The sequence below is a fragment of the Ascaphus truei genome, chromosome 7 (assembly GCF_040206685.1).
Source record: "Ascaphus truei isolate aAscTru1 chromosome 7, aAscTru1.hap1, whole genome shotgun sequence".
NCBI lineage: Eukaryota > Metazoa > Chordata > Amphibia > Anura > Ascaphidae > Ascaphus > Ascaphus truei.
This window is the reverse complement of record NC_134489.1, coordinates 74262792-74285320: the sequence shown is the minus strand read 5'-3', so window position 1 is coordinate 74285320 and position 22529 is coordinate 74262792. Positions and strand designations below refer to the sequence as shown.

The following is a 22529-nucleotide window of genomic DNA, read 5'->3' as shown; positions in this document are numbered from 1 at the left end:
GGATATCCTGAAAACCTGGTAGTTCTTGGAGATTGGAGCTGGCTACCCCTGTATTAGATAATCTTCAATCTTCTATCTTTGGTCTTTCTGGCCCATGGGGAGAGAAAACAGCAATAGTAACCATACAGTCTTGCAAAGCAACACGAGAACAAAGGAGGTCATTCAATATACTCCGAAGCGGGCGATCGCATGGAAACCCCCATTGACTTGAATGGGGGTTTTCGGCCGATCACAGTGTATATATTGAATTACCCCCATAGAATTCAACTGTGATAAGTGGGGTACCATGAGGATATGGGATCTATGTATTAAGAAAGTGGTCTGATGCATTTGTGGTTACAAAAAGCGTATTTTGTCAGTCTGAAAAGTGACATTTATTAAATGTATTTCTACTGTTGTACAATTCGGCGCAAGCTGTTCTAGTTTTCTGTGCTAATAAAACAACTTACACCACCTTTAAGGTGACAGAAAACCAACGCAGAAAACCATCAAGAAAACATCTTAGTACAAAGACCTGCACCACCATGCAAACACTGTATAACTAACTCCTCCCATATATTTTAACGTCAGTTGCGACAAACAAAAGAGCTTTGCACTTACATTTCAGTGTTGATACATAGAGCCCTTGTGTATCGAGGTAAAAGTGGTGCAATTCTGGGGCAAGAACATTGCTCCACTTGTATCAAAGAAACAGATAATATTATCAATGAGAATTATTTTCCTTTTTTACATTTGATGAAGATTTTAATGCTGCATAATTGCACCACTTGATGCAAAGACCCGTGTAAATTCATCCATGTTTGCAGCATCGAAGCCAATGAAAGTTCAAGCATTATCTTGCAACAGGTCTGACAGTTTTATGTCCATATATCAGTGCAAGTGATGCAGGATTCCACTGAGGAACCGTTAACATTAACACCATTCTGTTATTAGAAGTAGTAAACCATGGCAATGAATCACACAGGCCTTATTCCTGGTACTCAAAAGCTTGCAGCTTAAAACTCACTACTAAATGCAAATGAGAGGATTGCTGTAAAAAGAATAAAAGGCTTTGTTGAAGGATGCAGCACATATACAATATGCACATAACAAATTGTTAGGACTGACTGTACTTCTGTAGTGATCACTAATGCAAAATATATTGTGTAGCAGAATTTTAAAGTCACTTCCAATTTGCAGTACACTTTGTCAAACATGAAAACAACCATGAGGAACATCAAAGGGAAATTGAATGTGACATGGGATAGTATATGTTTAACTTAAGTACAAGTAACTTTTCATTCTGTAGCATACTACAGTTCATTTGCTTTGAGACCAGTTATTTTATTATTAACCTGGCAATTTCAGCTGGCATATGGGTCCAACTGTTGCTTCTATAGTAGTTATACCAGAAAACCAAGAGAAGACATAACTATGTTTACAATATGACCATTTTCTTTATTTTAGACACCTCTGCCAGAACAAGAGGGTCCTTCCACTGGAACTATGTCAACTTTTGAACTTATGAGCTCTAAGGACTTGGCTTACCAGATGACAAATCATGATTGGGACCTCTTCAATTGTGTACATGAGGTATATATGATATATGTTGTTTATAAAAAGGATTCTGGTGCAATGGAAAATGATTCCACGCAAGGCCAACCTTACCTTTTGTGGGCCGAAGGCATGACGGCATCCATTAAGGTAATGACGTCGCCATGACATCACGGCGTAACGTCATTGCATTGCCATGACAACGCTACTGAAGGAAGGCCGTTTCGCATAAGATAAGACCTCCCCCAGTTAAAAACACATGCCTGCATGCACACCCCTCCCCCTCTCTTCTCCCCAGCTACACACACACCTCCCCCAGCTACAGACACACCCTCCTCCCCTACCTACTTTAGGCCCGAGCAGCGGTGCGGTCCTGCGCCGGTTCTGGGACTCCCCAGCTCCCTCCTCCAGCTCTCCCCTCTCCTGTCGGGCAGAATTTGGATCCCGCCACCGACAGGAGGAGGGAGTGCAGAGCCTCCTGAAACCTCCTTGCTCGCCTTACCCCAAGGCTGGCCCTGGTTTTTTTCCACATAAAGGTAAGAGTGTCACCCAGATGCCTTGGCCTGCAAGGCTGGTAACTTGGACGTTAGTATTCCAGTGCAGGGGTGCGCAGACTGGGGGCTTGAGATTTAACTTCGGGGGGGGCGATGTTTTCAGAGGCCCCGCGCTCTTCCCAAAGGCACCTAAATTAAATGCCGGGCAAGTGGCAAAGGCCTGTGTAAGCCTCATTTACCTTGGTTCAGACGGCTTCTGGAGATGCGTCGCCATGGCAATGCGGCATCAAATGACAACCAGAACGCCGGAACCAAGGTAAAGGGGTGGGGCACACGGAGAGGGGGACAGCCAGCATGGGGGCACAGGGGAGAAAGATTGTGCTCCCCTGTTCTAGTGCACAGCTCAATGCTCTAGGAATAAATGTAAATTGTTGCATTCATTTAAACTTCAATTTATTCTGTTAACCAATTTTTGAATTTTGAGTTTGAGTAACAACATTTTTGGACCCCATGTTTTCCGTCAATTTTGAGTAACAGATTTTGGACCCAATGTTTCTCGTCCCTCTCTCTGGACATTGTCAAAGCACTGAGTAGGAGTTGAATATCACCAACATGTGGCGTTTCCCTCTCTGGTTACCATAAGCATTGTCCCCTGCTTGCACCATAACTTCCCCTAATGTTTCCTGAACCAGGGGACTCCTAGTGCTAAGCAAACAGCGTTCTGCTCTGAGGAACCCTCCAGTTTAGATAAGGAAAAAATAGATACATATATTCTTAATTGACAAGAGAATGGATTGCTGTTTAGTAACACTACTTTTTTTTACTGTATTTGACTAACAATCGGATGTTTGATGCTTATAGATACACTGCATATGTAGTCTTGGAAGCTTGCTTTTCTGATCTTTCGTTCGCCAGTGAATGATGAATCATACTGACTGGCTTATTTTGTAAAACCAATAGCCCTCGGAGCGACCAGGAACAAAATCTTATTTTGTCTGTTCTAGCAGCAATGGGGTTAACTAATATAAACCTGAAGTGGTCCTCAAAGCTTCGACCTGCAAACATTATAAATGATGATCATTTATGTCTTGGTTTAAGAGTTTCAGACTGCATGGTCTTGATACAGTATATAATGCAGACGGACAATAAAATCTAAATGCATAATATAATGTATTACTGTATGCTGTTTTCTTCCAGTTGGAGCTGACGTACCACACATTCGGAAGGCAGAATTTTAAAAAGACGACCGCAAATCTGGACCTCTTTTTGAGACGTTTTAATGAAATCCAGTTCTGGGTTGTGACAGAGATTTGCCTGTGCCCTCAACTCAGCAAGCGGGTTCAGCTCTTAAAGAAATTTATTAAGATTGCGGCCCAGTAAGTGCGCACACACACACACACAGTGAAATTAACTTTTGTGCATTACAGCCGTTTATGATTTAATATACCCTTTGCTCCAAGGATACCTTTTCAGAGATATAATGTACTGAAGTATTTTTCATGTTCACCAGACAATCTCTTTTCTGAGGCATGGGCTGCCTACATGTCCACAGTAGGAAGCCTATGGACAGCAGCACGGCCTCTGACAGCCTGGTATTGCTCTCCCATGGCTTCACTATTCAAGCCTGCTGCTACGATGGCTGCTTTTTTCTCTCTTGAAAACCTTTTTTCTCTCCGCGGCTGCATTTTAAAAATGTTAAAGGTGTTTTTCTCTACCATTTATAGCTCGAAAAGCAGCAGGGCATGGAAAGCAACACAAACCCTTTTAAAGAAATAAACTTTCACAACCTGTTCCCACCAACAGCAGGATTTGGGGGGAAATGCTTAATTACAACCAATTAAAAATATAACAATCTCCAAAGACAATGACATAAAAAAATAAATGATAATCTTAAACACAAATTTGAAAGCGCATGTGGAACAGAGATGGAGAAAAGCATTAATTCGCTAAGTGCAGGAGCTCAGTTAGACTGGCTAACATCTTGTGTTTAAAAGTCATCTGTGGTTAATTTAGCCTGATGAGAAAAAACTGTTTACTTTCGTGTTACTAGACTTTCTGCATTGCTAAAAATAAAGGGCTAAGTGTTCCTTTTAGTGCTGGGAGATCCCACTGAGAGTTCAGCAGAACAAATTTAACAAGACAAAGCTCAGTTGGCACAAATTTGTCCTTTTGGGAGGAAGGTGGGAGGGGGGGGGGGGGGAGAGGGTGACTTTTAAAGGGACTTCAGCCGTGTTTTCAACTGAATACACAGTTGCATGTTAGTAATAAGTGTACAACACAGCAGTGATAATAAATACAAGTATTAATATTTATTTTGAAAGTATGTTTAACAGCAATTACTTACATCACCTGTTGTTCAATAAGGAGCATACTGGACATGACTGTACACTCACCTTGTATATTTCTCAAATACTATTATTGCATTATTTTCTTTATCCTGTTCATTGTTCACTACATCAGGGGTGCGAAAACTGGGGGGGCGTGCCCCCAGGGGGGAATGGGGGGCGGGAGATTTTTGTAGGAGGGCGCGGTGGTTGCAGAGGCCCCGCAATCTTCCCCACGGCATTTAAATTAGATGCCGGGGGATCACGTGAGGTCTCTGCAATCTATTACTTACCGAGATTCAGCAGGCAGGGAGGGCGCAGCTGCAAAAGTTTGCACACCCCTGCACTACATCACTGCGACATACTCACAAATCAAAAGCAAAGTGGCCAAGTAGTTTGCTTTAAACAGTGTTGTAGCTAAGAGACCCATGATATTAAAAGCAGCAATACTACATTCCCCCTTTTTTTTTCTTCTTATTTGTATATGTAAAGCATGTGACGATGTATAATTCTACATTCTTACTAAGCTGGCAGTCATTTGGTGCTCCTGTTATAAATCTGTAAAAATCCTGATTGCGTGCCCAACTAAATGGCCGTCTTCTAACTATGTGCTGCAGTAAGTGAAATCCTGCAGCTGATATGTAAATTACTAAGTGTAACACATTATTGTTACAGCTTTCAGAGTAATAGACAGTCTGCTGTTTGGAACACAGCAACATATCTTTTTGTGATACTTTGTTGCCAAAGGGCATATCTCAAAAACGTTTCAAAAAAGGAAGTGGATATGACTTTCAAATTGTTGCTGATGCAACCATAGAATGATCAGCACATTTTTTTTAAATCCTTAAAAATGGCATTATGAGTTTTAAAAAAATGCAGTTACTACAGAACTAACTTATGTATTAAAAAAAAAACATATAGGATTTTTCACGTTTTGCTGTTTTAACAAATACTATTAAAAAAATGTAAGCCCGCGGTGCATTTGTATCCTCATAGCAAAATAACCATGTGAGATGCGCCAAACGATTATGTTAAGGCAGGATATCTGCAGCTCACGGTTCTGTACAGTGTATGACCGCTAGTAACTTTCAGTTGTGCCCCTTCACAAATCACACAGACGGATGTTGCTCTGATTGGTAAATAAGAGAGCAGAAAATGTATCTATCGATCACATATCTCACTCTACATTCCGCCTCTAGAGCAGTGTCAAATATAAGAAACCTGTTCAAGTGGATCCAGCAGGATTACACCTTTTCTGAGGTGACTGATTTTTTTTTTAATGCTAAATAAATAGAAATAAACAGTCTGGGTTGCAGATATTGATGCATACTCATCCCAAACTCCTTGAACGGACACACCCAGAGACCGTTGGAGACGCAAGCAGCCAATAAGTCTGTGCAAGGCCTTTGATGCATTGACGCTATGAGATGCATTTTTTGCGTTCTTTGATTATTAGATCCCACTATATTTCAATAAATGGAGATGTCGTGGCCTAAAAATCTTTTACATGTGAGAACTCCGTTTGAGGCTTGCTACTTCCAAGTGAGGGTCTGTATCATCGGCTCCTTGGGGTAACGCTCTGGTGCACTTTGTTGCTTTCATTGCAATGTTATTATTGCCAGAATTTTCCTAGTTTTGCAAAAGATATCATTAGTATGTATCCACCTTCACCTTCTGGTGCCTTAATTACCAAATATTAGATTGCAAGCTCTTTGGAGAGTAATTTACAGTGCTTACTGTATGTGCAGAGTTGCAAGCATTGCCAGTGCTGTATTATCCCCAAAGAAGCATATGGTAGCAGCACTCCTTACTTGGAGATCAATTATTCGGGTTTTCCCCGATGCTCTTCCCCTGCCTCACCTGTCCCTCCGAACCAGGATCCACAATTTGTGGGAAGAGAAGGCATTCAGCTCTTGGTGCAAACACTTACCGAAGATGTCTTTACATCAGGGGTGCTCAACTCCAGTCCTCAGGACCCCACCCTGTCAGGTTTTCAGGATATCCCAGCTTCAGCACAAGTGGCTCAATCAGTGCCTGCTTCAGCACAGTCTTTGAATGAGCCACTGATTTAGCCACCTCTGCTGAAGCTGGGATATCCTGAAAACATGACCTGTTGGGGGATCTTGAGGACTGGAGTTGAGTATCCCTAATTTACATAATGAGAAGAGCATGTTCATCTTCAACAACCTTTGTGCACCAAGACTCGGGTGCCTCTTCCTCGTGACTTCTCTTCCTAGGGCTGTATCATTATTATTTCGTCAGAATCGTCTTGGGGTTGGCAATAACTGTTTGAAACGTGTATTTCAGTTGCAAGGAATATAAAAATCTGAACTCGTTCTTCGCTATCGTTATGGGACTGAGTAACGTGGCTGTAAGTCGTCTCTCACTAACCTGGGAGGTAAGTGTTAGATACAAGTTCAGGAAGAATTGAGGCCAAACCAATTCTGCCATGATCTGTGAAACGCATCATTAACTTCATGCTTCCTAATCTTTTTACACTACTCCCTCTGTGTCCCCCCCCCCCCCCCCAACAAAATTTAAACATGAAATCATTTTTTGACAAGTGGAATGTTATGTGGTTTCTGATGCAGTGAAACTGCTTTCATTTTCTTTGTTACTATCTCTGACGTGATCTCTCTCTCTGACACCCTCACTGCATCTTTTAGCCTTACTACAGTACCCTCAGTTTCTCCTACTGTGTATGTCACTCTTGTCACTCTAAACCCCTCTGATACCTCCCCTGTGCACCTTAAGGGTGCCCGGCGTTTCTCACCGTGAAAACCTGACCTGTTGGTGGCCCTTGGGGACAGGAGATGGTCACCCCTCATCTAGAGCTTTTGCCAGCTGCATCAAAACAGCTGTTCCAGCTACTTTCCAGGACCCATTTTACACCGAGTAACTTAGCGCTTGTCTGTTTTATCTCCCAGAAATTCTGAGATGCCATATTTTGCTGGATGTGATCTCTAATCATTCACTACTTTTTATTTCCCAATTATTGCTCAGACAATATAGATGGAACATGTTTACTGATGGCACTGATTGTTGCTCATAAGTCATAATAACAATGTGATTAGTATTGGAATGTTTTCACAGTTGGTTTACAATGCAATTATCATTGACAGATGCATAGGAATTGCACTGCACTGCACTGACAAATCAGAACATAATAACTGTGCTTTGTTTTAGGTCTCAAGTTGGTTCTAGCTACAAGGTTACACATTAATATTAACCAATCACAAAGCACTCCCATTGTATCTCCATTTGGAAGAAGAAAACCCAAGCCAGGATTTTAACGTGTGAAGCTGAGGTTTTCAGCGACAGTGACAGGACAATGCATTACACAACAGAGACATGGCTCTAGCATAAGACAAAACACCAAACGCCCCCTACCTTACCCTCCTTTTTTTTAAAGGATGGTTACGAGTGGATCCCCGGAGCTGAGGCATCTTATTTCCAGCTCCAGAGACCACTGCTTCCTGAGATACTTACCAGTGAAGTTAGCAGCACAAAGTGCATCAACAGCATATTTCAGAGAAATATTAAACCAAGACGTCATGCACTCTAAGAAAGTACTTCCCATAAAGGGTAGTGAAGTCACAGAATAGCCTCCCAGCAGAGGTTGTGGGGGCTAATTCAGAACTGCTTGGTATTTACCCCACACAAAGCTAGCCCCGCTCCCCCCTCACACCAATTTACCCCACACACAGCTTGGGGTGTAAGCTATGTGTGGGGTAAATTGAAGTTATTGGGGGTATATTGGTGTGCTTGGCGGGGTAAACTGTGGAGGTTAGATTTGTGTTCTTGGAGGGTAAGCTGTGTAGGGGGTAAATTGGTGTGGTTCCGGTTTAAACTGTGTGGGGGTAATTTGGGGTGCTTGGGGGCTAAATGACTTGGAGGGGTTAAATTGGTGGCTATGTATCAAAAACGAGATAGTATAGAACCGAGAGTTCCAAGAGTCAGTGCTGCAGAGTGACGGATATTCTCAGCATGTTATAGGCATATATAAATCAAGCTGCATTGATGAATGAGGGTGGACCCATTTTTTGTTTATTTGAGTATATCTTTGAGAATAAATATTCTTCAATCTTCATAGCTCAATTGTATGGGGATCAATATGCAAACCCAAATGAGGCGGATACTACAGCCAGTGGTTGCCTATGAAGACAGTTATGGCTGGTTCTCCTCCTGTGAAATGAGTGTACAATCCCTAAAGCTGATAATTGTATGAACATGCATCTTGTGTAAGCAATAAAAACACAGTTTATGCTACTCACAGGTCACAGGTACCCCCACTCCATCCTCCATGTGTTCACCCATCAATAAATTGTTTTTTCAACTTTACCTGTGCCACTAGCCCCATCATCTTTTTTTGTGCTGTGCTTTTTTCCGTCTTGGATCTTTTCCTATGTATCAGAAACTCGGGGGGGGGGGGGGGGTTGATTTATTTATTTGAAAAATGTGGTGCTATTTTTTGCACCAGATAATGCCCCACTTTTGTAGCCATGAGACTAGTATACCGTACAAGCTCTATAGTGCCCTTACTTGTCATATTAATGTTATGAAGCATGTTATTAAGTGTTCTGTATAGTTGCATTAAATGTATTGTTTTTACAGGGAAAATGTTTATTGCTAAATGTAATATTTCTTTGAACATTAATATCTGATTATCTCCACGTGTTTTAACAGAAACTTCCAAGCAAGTTCAAAAAGATCTATGCAGAATTTGAAAATTTAATGGTAAGTGCCACACACTGTGGATTCCATTTGTGGGTTGATGATGGGATGAGTGGATTGAGGGAATCTGATACATATACTGTAGTTTCAGTCATTGCACTGCTTCTGTCTTTGCCACAATAATGCTGAGCTAGTTGTTCTTTGCTTCTCTTCAAGGATCCATCAAGAAATCATAGAGCTTACAGACTCACTGTAGCCAAACTGGAACCTCCAATCATTCCCTTCACACCTTTACTTATCAAAGGTAACTGGTCTATAATAATAATAAAGTGAAATCATCCATGGCTACATTTACTTCATGTATTATACAGTACATTGTATTTCCATAAAATCACTCAAGTAGAAAAATAACCTGCTCTTTAGGTATGAGATGATTAATTGCCTTAATTTAATAATAACAATAAGAATAATTGTCAGTCTAAGTTGACAATGACTGTCTCTTCACTGTTGGATGTTGTTTTCAGTTTGTGCTCTCTCATGTGAGTTTTAACCACTGCTTGTTGACCAAAACCTTCTACACATTATGAACAGATGAAAATTCTAGTGGTCAAATCATTCTGTTTTGGCTGTGATCGTCCAGCTTGGCTGAACATCTTATTGATTTACGGTGAACATGATTTATAATGCCCAGCAACAGCATGGATATTCCGTTTCATCCAGGAAGGTGCAGGGAACAAGAATCGCAGTCCGTGTGCTGTGAAACCCCACTGTCATTTACACTTCAGTAGCTTCACTGCATTGTAACCTCAGCACTGCAAGAAGTGAAGGAAAACATTAGGGAGCAATGCGGTGCAGGGCCTGTATTAAATCTCCAGTCTTGTTCAACGAAAAGATTCAAAATGTTGGAGCGACAATAGCATTCATTCCAATCTGTCCCATCCATTTACATTGTCTGTTGCCTAAAAATACTTGTAAAAAACATGCTTAAATAAAATAACATACAGGCATACCCCGCATTAACGTACGCAATGGGACCGGAGCATGTATGTAAAGCGAAAATGTACTTAAAGTGAAGCACTACCTTTTCCCACTTATCGATGCATGTACTGTACTGCAATCGTTATATAAGTGCCTAACTGATGTAAATAACGCATTTGTAACAGGCTCTATAGTCTCCCCGCTTGCGCACAGCTTCAGTACAGGTAGGGAGCCAGTATTGCTGTTCAGGACGTGCTGACATGCGCATGCGTGAGCTGCCGTTTGCCTATTGGGCGATATGTACTTACTCGCGAGTGTACTTAAAGTGAGTGTACTTAAAGCGGGGTATGCCTGTACTGTAGTGGAGATGGCAACAAGAAATTCATGGACATAGTGGGGAACAAAATCTTAATAGTTAGGGGAACTATAAAAGTCAAATGTTCATATTATGGATAACTACATGAGCTTAAGGAAGCTATTTAATGTATACTGTAACATTACAAAATGTTGACTTTTGCACTTAAGTGGCACTGCACATGTAAATACTTGTTTTTACATTCTTTGCCCTTCTATGTGGGAAGTCAGGGAATTGATCAATTAGCTGAGTAGAGCTGCAGAGTATTAATATTTAGTGTAAAGTACCAAATAAACACATACTGTACGTGCCAATTGGTCCCTGATGACCTAGATGACAGAAATCCAGGCTGTTCTTTCTTCATATCTTACTCTCCACCAGTTACTTTTAGACCAGTAAATGGGATAACAAAACCAGAGCTGGGTGGCGGTCATTAAGCTACCCAAGTGAGACACTGTTTTAGGATTCTATGAAAAGCCTAATTTTGTTTATTTTCTTCACAGACATGACTTTTACCCACGATGGAAACAAAACATTTATCGACAGTTTAGTAAACTTTGAGAAAATGGTAGGTATCTTTCCTGTGGGATGGATCGGTGAAAGACAAATTAAACGGAACCCACAGCCATAGCAAAATGTATTTCTATTCTTCGTGTTTTTAGGGGATAGGCAAGACAACATGTTGATACAATGCGGCTTTTGTAAGTCACATATGCCACACGAGGTATCAGAATAAACAGCTTACACTGTATACGGCAATATAAAGCCTACCAGGCCAGAAGAGAGCCGGGACCCTCCCTCTGGTCTCTTGATGACTCCCCCCAAGCAGTTACAGAGGCCCTGCACTCTTCCCCACAGCAATGAAACTGATGGCCGGGGTGAGAGAGAGGGGCCTCTGAAAAAGAGCAGCCCTCCTCCATGACGTCGTCATCATGGCGACACAACGTCACATGGCGATGCGTTGACATGTGACAGTGACATCATGACGTCCGGGGAAGCCTTAAGGCAAAGTTACACCACTGGTAGTGTGTGAATGTTTTTTCAAACTTTTTCATTTGTTTGGTTTATATTATATTATAGCCTTTTTTGTTTGTTTTTGAAATTATTTTTATAGCTGACATTTTGTCAGCTTGAGGCCTTGGGCCACTATGGTGACCCCCCAGTTAGATTTGAGACTTTATCCTGTAGGCACATGGCGATGCGTTGACATGTGACAGTGACATCATGACGTCCGGGGAAGCCTTAAGGCAAAGTTACACCACTGGTAGTGTGTGAATGTTTTTTCAAACTTTTTCATTTGTTTGGTTTATATTATATTATAGCCTTTTTTGTTTGTTTTTGAAATTATTTTTATAGCTGACATTTTGTCAGCTTGTGGCCTTGGGCCACTATGGTGACCCCCCAGTTAGATTTGAGACTTTATCCTGTAGGCATGGGCTAAAGTGTATGGTAGATGGTTATATTTCTGTAGAAAAATGTGTTTGCTGTGGGGGAAATTGTAGGTTTTAGGAATATTAAATCGGCTTCCTGAATGAATAAAGCTGTAGTAGTTTTCCTGAGCAGTATTATACTTGTACATTCGGTTGTTGAACAAGGGTTACAGATTCATGGCTGTTTGTTTAATGTTCTGCCTCTAGCCAGTCCATCAGTTAAAGTTACTCTGTCTAATGTTCCCCCATTTGTAATTAGTGAGAGGTTCATGCAGGATTTGTCTTGCTATGGTAGAATTATTTCTTCTATTAAAATGATTTCTCTGGGGTGTAAAAAAGCTGAAATTAAACAGGTTATGTCTTTTCGGAGGCAGGTGTTTGAATTTGAATACATTTGTGAAAAATTTAGACCTGGTTTTCAAGCATAACATTGAGGGCCTTGATTATGTGATATATGCGAGCACTGAGTCGATGAAATACTTTGAGTGTGGGGAAATTGGTCACTTGAAACACGCTTGCCCTATTTTGAAAACTAGAAAAGGTCAGAGTGAGAATGGTACTGGTCAAAATGTAAATGGATTGTGAAGAAGCACGGACTGGTGTAACAGGGCAGCATGCAGATGACTGTGGGGACATGGAGCTAGCAAGAAGAGTGTTTTGGAACAGGAGGCGGATGAAAGAATTCTCCGGGTCACAAACAGTACTGTTCTGAACTCGGAAGTTATTAAGGCCACTTTTTCAGATGTGTGGGCCAAGTGGAAAAAAAATGGCTAAAACAGTGGATGCCGTGACTGATAATCTGCTTGAAAATGTTTTGAGAACTGCCAGTGACAACTACTGATTTTGCTCTGCAGCCCTGCATTGGTGTGGAGGAATGATCTTAGTTGGAAGATACACCTTCTCTGTTTCCACAGCCCAGCCCTGCAATCTGTCTGCAGAATCCAATGAATCCAAGTGCTTCAAAAATTGTTTTTGTGGGAGCAGAAAGTGACGTACAGTATCTGAGTCTTCTAACGATGAAGAATATGCGTATGCTACAACACAGTTTGTTGACCTTCCCTCTGGTTGGGTTTTTAAGGGCTCTCAGTATAGTCTGCCTGAGATTAAGGATTTCCTTAACCAGACGAAGGCTGAGGTCCTGCTGCACACGCCTGCATGCACGCCTGGTATCCTGGCAGCGCGTGCTCAGCGCTAAACCACGATCTGCGGTCTGTATGCAGCTTTCTGGAGCGATCAGAGGTGCGGGGGGCGTGGCCTAAACGGGGTGGGTGGGTGCGCCCATAAAATTGATAGGCTGCCATTGGTTTGAGGAGATGCTGAAACGGAAAATGTACATAGCGTGTGTGTGTATCCACCCCCCTCCTCTGTTCATGGCAGGCTGCCGGCGATCTTCCCTCTTCGTTGGCTCCCTGGCGCACCATGTGACGTGTCACCGCACGGGAACGCAATTCAGTTGTATCTCCTGCTGGCTGACGCGCTGAAGTAGGACAACAAGCAAGGAGACACTGGGGCCAGGTAGAAAGGAGAGGGACTGGTGAGAGCCGCGCAAGCCACCACGCATGCCGCCATCAGCAGCGGGGACCTAGCCTAAGGGCCGGCTGGGTGTTGAAGTGCAGGATTATGTCCCTGATTGGCGTTTGTTTCTGGACTCGGTGAATCTCATTTTGAAGTTACGTTTTCTGTTAGATATTGATAAACAAAAATGGTATCGTTTAAAAAGGTTATTGCAAAAACTAAAAAATCGGATTGCAAAGTACTGTTTTTGTTTTGAATTTTGGAAGAATCATGGCTATTACTTTGGATTTTCTTTTTCTTTTGTTATTGTCGGTTTTTGCTTACCAGTGTGTTTTACTCTTTCGCAATGCAAAAAAACTGAAATTTGGGACATTAAATATTAATGGTGGACAAGATCGTAATGAGAGCAATGTTGTTTGCAAAAGACATACATTGATAAAATTCAGCCTGGTTAGGTTAGTGAGTGGGAAGGGTGGCTAATGTTAAGTTATGGTACAAACAGAAGTGCAAGGGTGGCTGTTTTATTTGCCCAAGGTGTGCTAACGTGCAATGTTTCTATCCATGACATTATAAAGAGACGTTTATTGAAGGTAGATGCTACCATAGGGGACACACTTTCCCGTTTTATTAATATTTATGCACCAGTTATTGGGAGAGATAGTTGTTGTTTTTTTTTTGGGCCCTATTCAGTAAACTTTGCTAAGTGATTTATCGACAGTTTTGAGCACTTTTCTAGCGAATTTGCATGTGCAGCTATTCCAAGAGCTCCGATAACATGCCAAACTCGCTTGAAAACTGCTTCTTCCCGATCGGTGGCAATCTTCCTCAGGGAAACTGAGTAGTAGCTCAAAAAATGCTCTAACTTGCATTTTTTGAGAAATCGAGCTATTCATTTTTGAGAAATTGTGGCTAATTGTGGCTAATACTATACACACAAAGCTTGGCCCCTTGCAGACGCACTTATCAGAACGCCCTCCTACTGTCTCTGTATGTTCTTCCTACCTACCAATTAGATTGTAAGCTCTTCGGAGTAGGGACTCCTCTTTCAAAATGTTACTTCTATGTCTGAAGCACTTCTTCCCATTATGTGTTATTTATATTATTTGTTATGTATATGATTGCCATGTGTATTACTACTGTGAAGCACTATGTACATTAATGGCGCTATATAAATAAAGACATACATACATTCAGGTAGCTCCGAGATGCATATCACAGCTGCAAATCGCAGATTCTGATCTCAGGTGGCGATATTGGATCCTCGATATGCATATGAAGCGGAGGGGTATTGTTACTACATTGGATTCAAACTGGGGGACTCCGGAGCTGAACCGTATTAATACCATCTCCGGGGACCCCCTACTTCAATCCTATGTAATAAAAAAGCATTTACAGCCAGCTTCATTAAATAGTGCCTAATCGCTAAGGTAATGAGGTGGTTAAATACCAGTGCCCGGTTTGTTGATGGTAGAGGGGGTGGGGGAAGCTTGTACTTGCTAAGGTAATGAAGGGGTCAACTCCTCCCGCTACCCACCCAGTAGACCTAAACACCCACCACGGGCCAAATACCACCTTCATAGTTGTGGTTACAACTGCTAAGGTAATGAAGGGGTTAACCCCTCCCTCATGACCTAAACACCAACTCATGGAGCAACTACCCCCTTCACACACCCCCTCTACCTCCAACACCACACAGGAATGGCTAATAGCGCTTTTGCCCATTCAAATAATCATTTGCCTATTACACTGTGGTTTCTTTTTTTTTGTGGGGGGGGGGGAGTTTAGGAGTAGAGATGGGGCGGGAGGGTTGTTGGGTGGCCATTGTTGCCAATGTGGCGGTGAGTCTAGATCACCACAGTGACAATCAATGGATTAAATGGATAGAGTTTTGTTTTATAGTAATATGTTTTTTATGTATGTTATTGTACTGCACTGTAATTATTATTTGAATGGGAAAAAGTGCTATTAGCCATCTTGGGCTAATAGCATTTTTACCCATTCCTGTGTGGTGTTGGTGGTAGAGGGGGTGGGTGAAGGAGGTAGTTGCCCCGGGAAGGTAGTAAGGCCGCACGGTGGGGTTGAAACCGCTAAGGTAAGGGAGGGGTTAATCCCTCCAGGAAAGCCTAATCACACTCTCTGGGGCAACTATAACCTTCACCCACCCCCTCTACCACCAACAAACTGGATAGTGGCAGTTAACCCCTTCATTACCTTAGCGGTTAGTCGCCAAGGTAATGAAGCTTTGTTTTTATTTTATTAACATATTGCTGAAGCAGGGGGTGTCTGGACCTGACCCCCATTAATTTCAGGTCAGGGGACCCCATGCTTCCTGAGGTACAGGCCCCGGTATGGGGTGTCAGTATCTCCTGCAAATTTAGTTCTCCCACATCACGTGACGTGGGACATTTAAACTTGCCAGAGATACCAGAACCCCCTACGGAGGCCGGTAACTCGGGAAGCAAGGGGTCCCCGTTCCTGAAATTAATGCGGGTCAGGTCCAGAGACTCCCTTCCCTAATATGTTAATGAAATGAAAATAAAAAACAGAGTGATCGCCTGTAAGAGCTTTGCAGCAAGATGCAGCTCTGTCTGCGCAGCTCTTACAGACTGCAAGCAGATCACTTTGGAAGAGCTTAGAAAAAGCAACTGCTAAGTCGATCAGTATGGCATTTTCCTACCAAACGGTATCCGGCTTGCGAAAACTTTTCTGAATACCGTGATAACACAAATCTCATACTGTGAGCTAGGAATATGCCAACCTGATCGATATGGGAGTGAGCTTATCAGAGCTTCCTGAATAGGCCCCTTTGAGTGATGTATTATCTACTTAAACAGGATGAGGTCATTGTTTTGGGCTGGAGATTTTACCTGCACAGAGAATCCTCTGATAGACAGGTATTATCGAGAGCCACACCCTCAGTCCTCCAGAGAGTTAATTTCCTTGCTACAAATGTTTTCTTTGATTGATACTTGGAGAAATGTGAATCATGGTGCCTGCAATATAGTTGATTAAAAGTTAAGTGTAACCATGTTTCCATGCAAGGCTGAGGTGGGGATGTTGGTAACCACCGACCTACAACTGGGCAGCCACGTCCGGAGTGCAGTGTGGTAGTCGTGCAGCTGGGTCAGGGTAGGAGAAGTCAGAATGGTCGAGGTACTTGGCGTGGTCTAGGATTGGAGAGATCGGATAGTCGTTATGCGGTGCCGGGGTCCAGGGGTATAGAAGGTAGCAGTCCAAATGCACACCGAGGTCAAGGGTCAGAAAGGTAGAGGTCCAGATACAAGCCGAGGTCAAAACAGGAACAGGAAAGCAAGACAAGACGCCAGCAGGGTGTTTGAGGCAAACACTAGCACACAAACAGAGGTTTATGCTCAGCCAGTTTGTAGCAGGCTTGACTGAGCATTTAAAGGACAGGCAGCCAATGGTAGGGCAGCACACAGCTGCAGGGTAAATAACAAGAACAGCTCCTAGACATATTCAGTCCACTGGTAAACAGGGGCAGGGAAAAGTGCAGGTGTGGAATAATTGCTGATGCAATTAACCCCTCGTGTGCCCAAGGTAGCACAACGCTTGCGTGCGGTGCGCATCACCCGTGACGTCACGAGGGCGAAGCCTGAGCAAGGTCCGTGCGGTGTCCCCCTGCCTAGCAGAGCATGTTAGGCTCTTCGTGACGTGATGCGTCAAGGGGCGGAGCCTAAGCACGGGGCGTGCTGTGTCCCTCAGCCTGGTAGTGCGGCGTGTGTCACCCGTCCCATCACGCGGTGCGTCACAGGGGTGGGACCGACGGACAATCCTCACAATAGCTCCTCCCCCCCTAATAGCTCCTTCCCGCCCCCAGACTATAGCTTCTTCTTCCCCTCCCCCACCCCCCATATCTCCTTCCTCCCTTCCAGGCCCATACCTTCTCTCTTAAGATTTCTGTTGGTTGTCTGAACAGCACACCCCCCCCCCCTTATTTATTGGCTTGTTAGTGGGGTTGCTAGCAGGAATTTTAAAAACCCACAAAATACCTGAGCAAAAAATGTTGTAAAATTTGCTAACACGGGTGGCACAGTAAGAAAAGACAAGTTGGCAATGCTGGTTCTAAAACAAGCAACTCAACTGCTATTTTTAGGTCAGATTCCCGGCAATGTTAAGGCAATGTGATCGCGCCCCTTGGTGCGGTCTTCGGCAACATGGACGACGCCTTTAGAAAGCGCGGCTCTGCAGCTCTGAGGAGCTTTTAGCCGGTTTACAATCATGACACCAATGCTCTTGATATATCCTTAGCAAGTGCATGAATATTTATAACAATAATGAGATCATGGTGTAAGTAAGCTATTCACGATCATGAGCTGTGTTGAACTGGACTATGGTACTAGGCAAGACTTCAAGTAACAGGAAGGTTATAAATAGCATTGTGGCACGAACAGCTGCTGGATATTGTAACAAGTAGTTATATAATATGTTTCATTATAATTAGTTATATGAGAAAAACAACACAAAATTAGATTAAAAAAAACTTGAACGTAAGTAATAGTGTGACGGTTTTGTTTTAACACGTGTTAGTTTGGCTCTCAGTGCTTAAGACGTTGATCAAAGCTAACTGCAATAATGAATACAAATGTGTTCGAATAAAAGCCATAACGTTACTGCTAAACCCAATCGGTGATCATTTAATGCAGGGGTGCGCAAGAGATTTTTCAGGGGGGCAGGGAGAACGGCGGTTGCAGAGACCCAGCGCTCTTCCCCCAAGGCATTTAAATGAAATGCCGAGGGATCATGTGAGGCCTCTGTAACGTCACTTACCTTGTTTCCGGTGACGCACTGCCATGGCAACGTGATGCCGGAGACATGGTATGAAGGGGGCGCGAGCAGGGGAGAGTGCAGAAAGGGGGCGCAAGGGAAAAAGATTGCACCCCTGATTTAATGGATATTCATCCTCTATTTTGAAGGAAAGTCTCATTAGGTTAAGTACAGGAGGGGGGGCTGTTGAAGCTTATATAGCCCTTTATTGTAATATTCTGCAAAAAGGAGATTTCTTTCCCCCTTAAAGCAGCACTCCAAGTTGCATTTCTTGCTTTGTTTATTTTATTTTTTTAAGTTGTAGGATTGAAGCAGGGGGTCTCTGAAGCGGTTAATTTCAGCTTCGAGGACCCCTGCTTCCTGAGACACTTACCTCTGTAGGGGGTGCCGCCATCACCTTCATGTTTAAATGTCCCCCCGTCATGCGGCCAATAGGAAGCCGCATGGGATGACATCACGGCTTCCTATTGGCCCGCTAGACGCGGGACATTTAAAGCCACCACTATGTTACCCCCACTGCCCCGTAGGAGCAGCTTTGGAGACCCACTGCTACAATCCTATAACTAAAAAAATTTAAATAAAGAAAGTAGGAAATGCCACCCGGAGTTCTGCGTTAAACTTGCCTTGAGTTACAGTCTGACAGGTGTTCAGATCTACTTCAACTCCCCGCCGGAAAAACGCAAAATAAAACACACAAATGAAAAAAAGTTTCTGAAAGGTCAATAATGCTGCGAATCAATCTGATTACCAGCAAAGCTCTTATCATTTAGTAAATACATTCATGCTGATTTGTGCGCAGCTGCCAAAGCCACATTCATCTCGGAGAATTGTAAATACTTAGGCGGTGATTCATTACATAGTTGTTGTTAATGATCTTTCCTGACCTTAAGATACTTCTCTTCTGATGCACTGTAGCACAGTTTTATATATAAAGAGGAGGACGCTTGTCAGGATGGAAATCCTCATGTTTGATTAAGGATATATAATTTAAAATACTCGCGTGTAAGTCCGATAAGAGGTCTGACCATGTACAAGCTTAGTACTGCTGATGTGAGTAAGACATGCATTGTGTTTCCCTTGCAGCGCATGATTGCAAACACTGTGAGGACAATGAGATACTGCAGAAGTCTGCCCTTCAGTAAGTTCCATTTCAGCCTGTTATGCTCTTAACATAATGCTTATGCTATGCTCTTTTCTCTCATTGCACTATTAAGAGTACAATCAGAGTAAAGCAGAAGATTATATACACAAGATTCTGTAATATAATCAAAATGAGTTTGTAACATTTCTATTTTTACTGCCACTTTTCCAAACGTTATAGCTGGCCTGCATTTGGAGGGGGGTGTTTCTGTGTAGGAGAGAGAGCGTAAGGGGGAGAGTGTGAGATGGGGAGAGGTAGCATAAGGGTTAAAGGGATAGGGAGCGTCAGAGGGAGCCCAAGGGTGGAGTGTGAGGGCAGGAAGGGGAGGAGAAAAGAGAAGGGAAGGGGTGAGAAAAGAGAGGGGAAGGGGGGGGAAGAGAGGGGAGGGGGGGGAAGAGATGGAAAGGGGGGGGAAGAGAGGGGAAGGGGGGGGAAGAGAGGGGAAGGGGGGGGAAGAGAGGGGAAGGGGGGGGAAGAGAGGGGAAGGGGGGGGAAGAGAGGGGAAGGGGGGGAAGAGAGGGGAAGGGGGGGGGAAGAGAGGGGAAGGGGGGGGGAAGAGAGGGGAAGGGGGGGGGAAGAGAGGGGAAGGGGGGGGAAGAGAGGGGAAGGGTGAGAAAAGAGTGGGGAAGGGGGGCAGGGGGAAGGGGTGGAGAAAAGAGAGGGGAATGGGGGAAAGAGTGGGGGAAGGGGGTGAGAAAAGATGGAAGGCGGCGAGAGGGGGAAGGAAGGAGAGGGGGAAGGGGGGGGGGAGACGAGAGAGTGGAGGAGGTTGGGGTTCCCCAGGGGGAGACAGGGCAGGGGGTTGGGGTTCCCCAGAATTTCACAATCTAATTCTAGGGTTCCTTAATCAAAAAAAGGTGCAAAACCAGTGCTCTAGACTGGCTCTGTTCTGATGCTAATTCTTGTTCCAAGACATGGGCCCATATCTAGCAAGTGGTGCTAATCCATAAAACCCCTTCGGAGGCAGGAGACACTTTGTGGCTCATTCCCTTGTCTTTCAGTGCCTATTATCTCTTATTGTTTTCTCTTTTGGAACACATTTCACTCCCCCAAGAGCCACATTGTACTGCAATCCTTATACAGGAGAACTCAAACATTATCTTATACAATACTGTATAAGAGGCCTGTTTGCCATAGTATTTTCATCTACTTACCTAGTTTTGAGACTATTGAAAATGTCATTTTCTTTAATATTTGATACCTACTGTTGAATGTCATACTATAGTTACAACACATCATCTAATTTCGCATTCATTTGCTGCTGTAATGCGGCTGAAATGTGATGTTTTATAAACCCTAGTTATTGTCTGCTTAATGACGTGAAGCGCCTTGGAGCAAAGGCGCTTCACAAATTCCAATAAATAAAAAAACGCAATAAATCTCTTCCAAATCGCCAGATCTCGAGGCTTCTCTCGCTAACAAAAACCACCAGGACGTTCGGAATTATGTGCGGCAGTTCAACGTGATCGACAACCAGAGAATATTATCCCAGATGTCGCATCGGCTAGAACCACGGCGCGCTTGAAAAATCTAATGTTCAGAAGGAAATGGTTGGTGGATGATCCTGTTGATGTGAAATACTCGATTTGTGCTGTTATTGGACTGCCATGGCAAACATATGGAAAATATATTGTTTACCAGTTTAATTCCATCTTCTTTATGCCCCCAGCAGCAAATGGATTTATTTTGACCATAACGTGTGAATAATTTGCATAATTATTAATGTTAGGTTTTGCAGAGAAACTACTAAAAGAAATGCCAAAATTGGATAGTATCCAGCTACTTTGTGATATATAGTTATACCTTTGTGGCTCATCTTCTGGTAGTATTCCTCCTTTGTTCAGTCTTTTTAGCAGTCCAGGAATAGGTAACTTGAGTCGGCTTAATGGACATTCAGCCGTTTACAATGTAACCACTCACATATTCTAGTCTGTGAAATGGTGACAGGGGTGAAAAATTGGTATTCTGCCCAACAGGACTGAAAAAGGCCAGTGTACTATGCACCACCTTGTTGGCGTTTCATGGTGCATATTGTTTGTGTTTCTATAGATACAGTATATTTTGCATGAGCCGCAAGCCCTACAGAATCTCTTCCCTTTCACTTTTAAAGAAGCAAAACATTCAATATCCTACAAGTTTTTTTTTGTTTTTTTTAAAATAAATCAGTAGTATTGGATAATACTTACTGCATTAAAAAAAAATAACTGTTAATGTCATGTTTTATTAGTTTTAATATGCTGAGCATCCTTTGGTTACTATGGCAGGTTTTTAAACACCTTCCCAGCAGTGCAAGATCTTTGGCAAAAAGTTATCACAAACTGGAAAGTGTTGCAGTGTTCCCAGCAGGAGACAGTGTCAGAGCTGCAAGCTGTAACAATAGACATTGTTACCTTAGTAATAAAAGGTTACAGTGTATTTGAGGTATTCCACTGACTGAAGGATTATGTGATCCCAGAGAGAAAGATATTTGCTGATCAATCACAGGAGAGCAGATAGATTGGCAGCTTAGGTAATTAGTTTTCATTAAAAAGCTGAGTAAGTAAGACCGGTGGTTTAACCTAGTACTTCAATGTACAACTTTAGAAGTCTCTATAGTGTTATTATAGTACTCAGAAGTGCTGAAATATGTTTCAAGACCAGTACAAGGTGATTTATATCAGCAGCCAATTCCATAATTTGCCACATATATATTATTATTATTATTATTTTTTTTTTTATATAAAGATTCAATGCCCTTTTGAAAGGGCTAAATATAAAAGTTATATTTAAATTGTTCTGTTGAGTACTGAAATAATTTATCCCACAAAAGTACTTCAAAAAAGTACTTCAAGGTGGCAATATGAATCGGAAGTCAAGAAATGATTAGTTGAGTGAATAACCCAGTAACATTCCTCTTTCATGACTTACCCGCCGTGTAGTCTATTATAACATCTCAACATACATTACTATCCTCTTTGGTGTCTTTATCCAACAAGATCAACAGAGTATTAGCTGAATTGTTAGCATACACAAAAAGAATGTACAAGTGCTCATTACCACCCCACAATATTGTCCGCACAGAGGGACATTCTTTGACCCCTGTTTAATATGTATTGAAATTGTTGCCCTGTGCTGCAGAATAGTTCATCTCCATTCAACTGACTATGACTAAATATTCCTTGGCAAAAGAAAACAGCTTCACATATTGAGTAAAGGACTTTAAAAAGCAAACGCATTTAATCCAAACAGGAGAAATTAATACTGTACATTGTGTGTGTGTGTGTGTGTATACACACACACACACACACACACACACACACA

At 42.6% G+C, this 22529-nt stretch overlaps 1 protein-coding gene across 7 annotated transcripts in view; it reads left to right on the top strand.

Moving 5' to 3' along the window:
* The window catches only part of RAPGEF4 (Rap guanine nucleotide exchange factor 4), a 206554-nt gene extending 184025 nt beyond the window's left edge, over positions 1-22529 (top strand). For 4 of the 7 annotated variants that reach the window (XM_075609053.1, XM_075609058.1, XM_075609055.1 and 1 more), the window contains 8 exons: positions 1447-1572; positions 3225-3403; positions 6659-6749; positions 9038-9088; positions 9242-9329; positions 10862-10926; positions 19172-19226; positions 20627-22527. In XM_075609053.1, the coding sequence (XP_075465168.1) occupies positions 1447-1572; positions 3225-3403; positions 6659-6749; positions 9038-9088; positions 9242-9329; positions 10862-10926; positions 19172-19226; positions 20627-20754 (783 nt within the window). In that variant the 3' untranslated portion in view covers positions 20755-22527. Of the gene's footprint in view, positions 1-1446; positions 1573-3224; positions 3404-6658; positions 6750-9037; positions 9089-9241; positions 9330-10861; positions 10927-19171; positions 19227-20626 lie in introns of all 7 variants that reach the window. The other 3 variants (XM_075609051.1, XM_075609052.1, XM_075609054.1) reach the window with 3 other exon arrangements.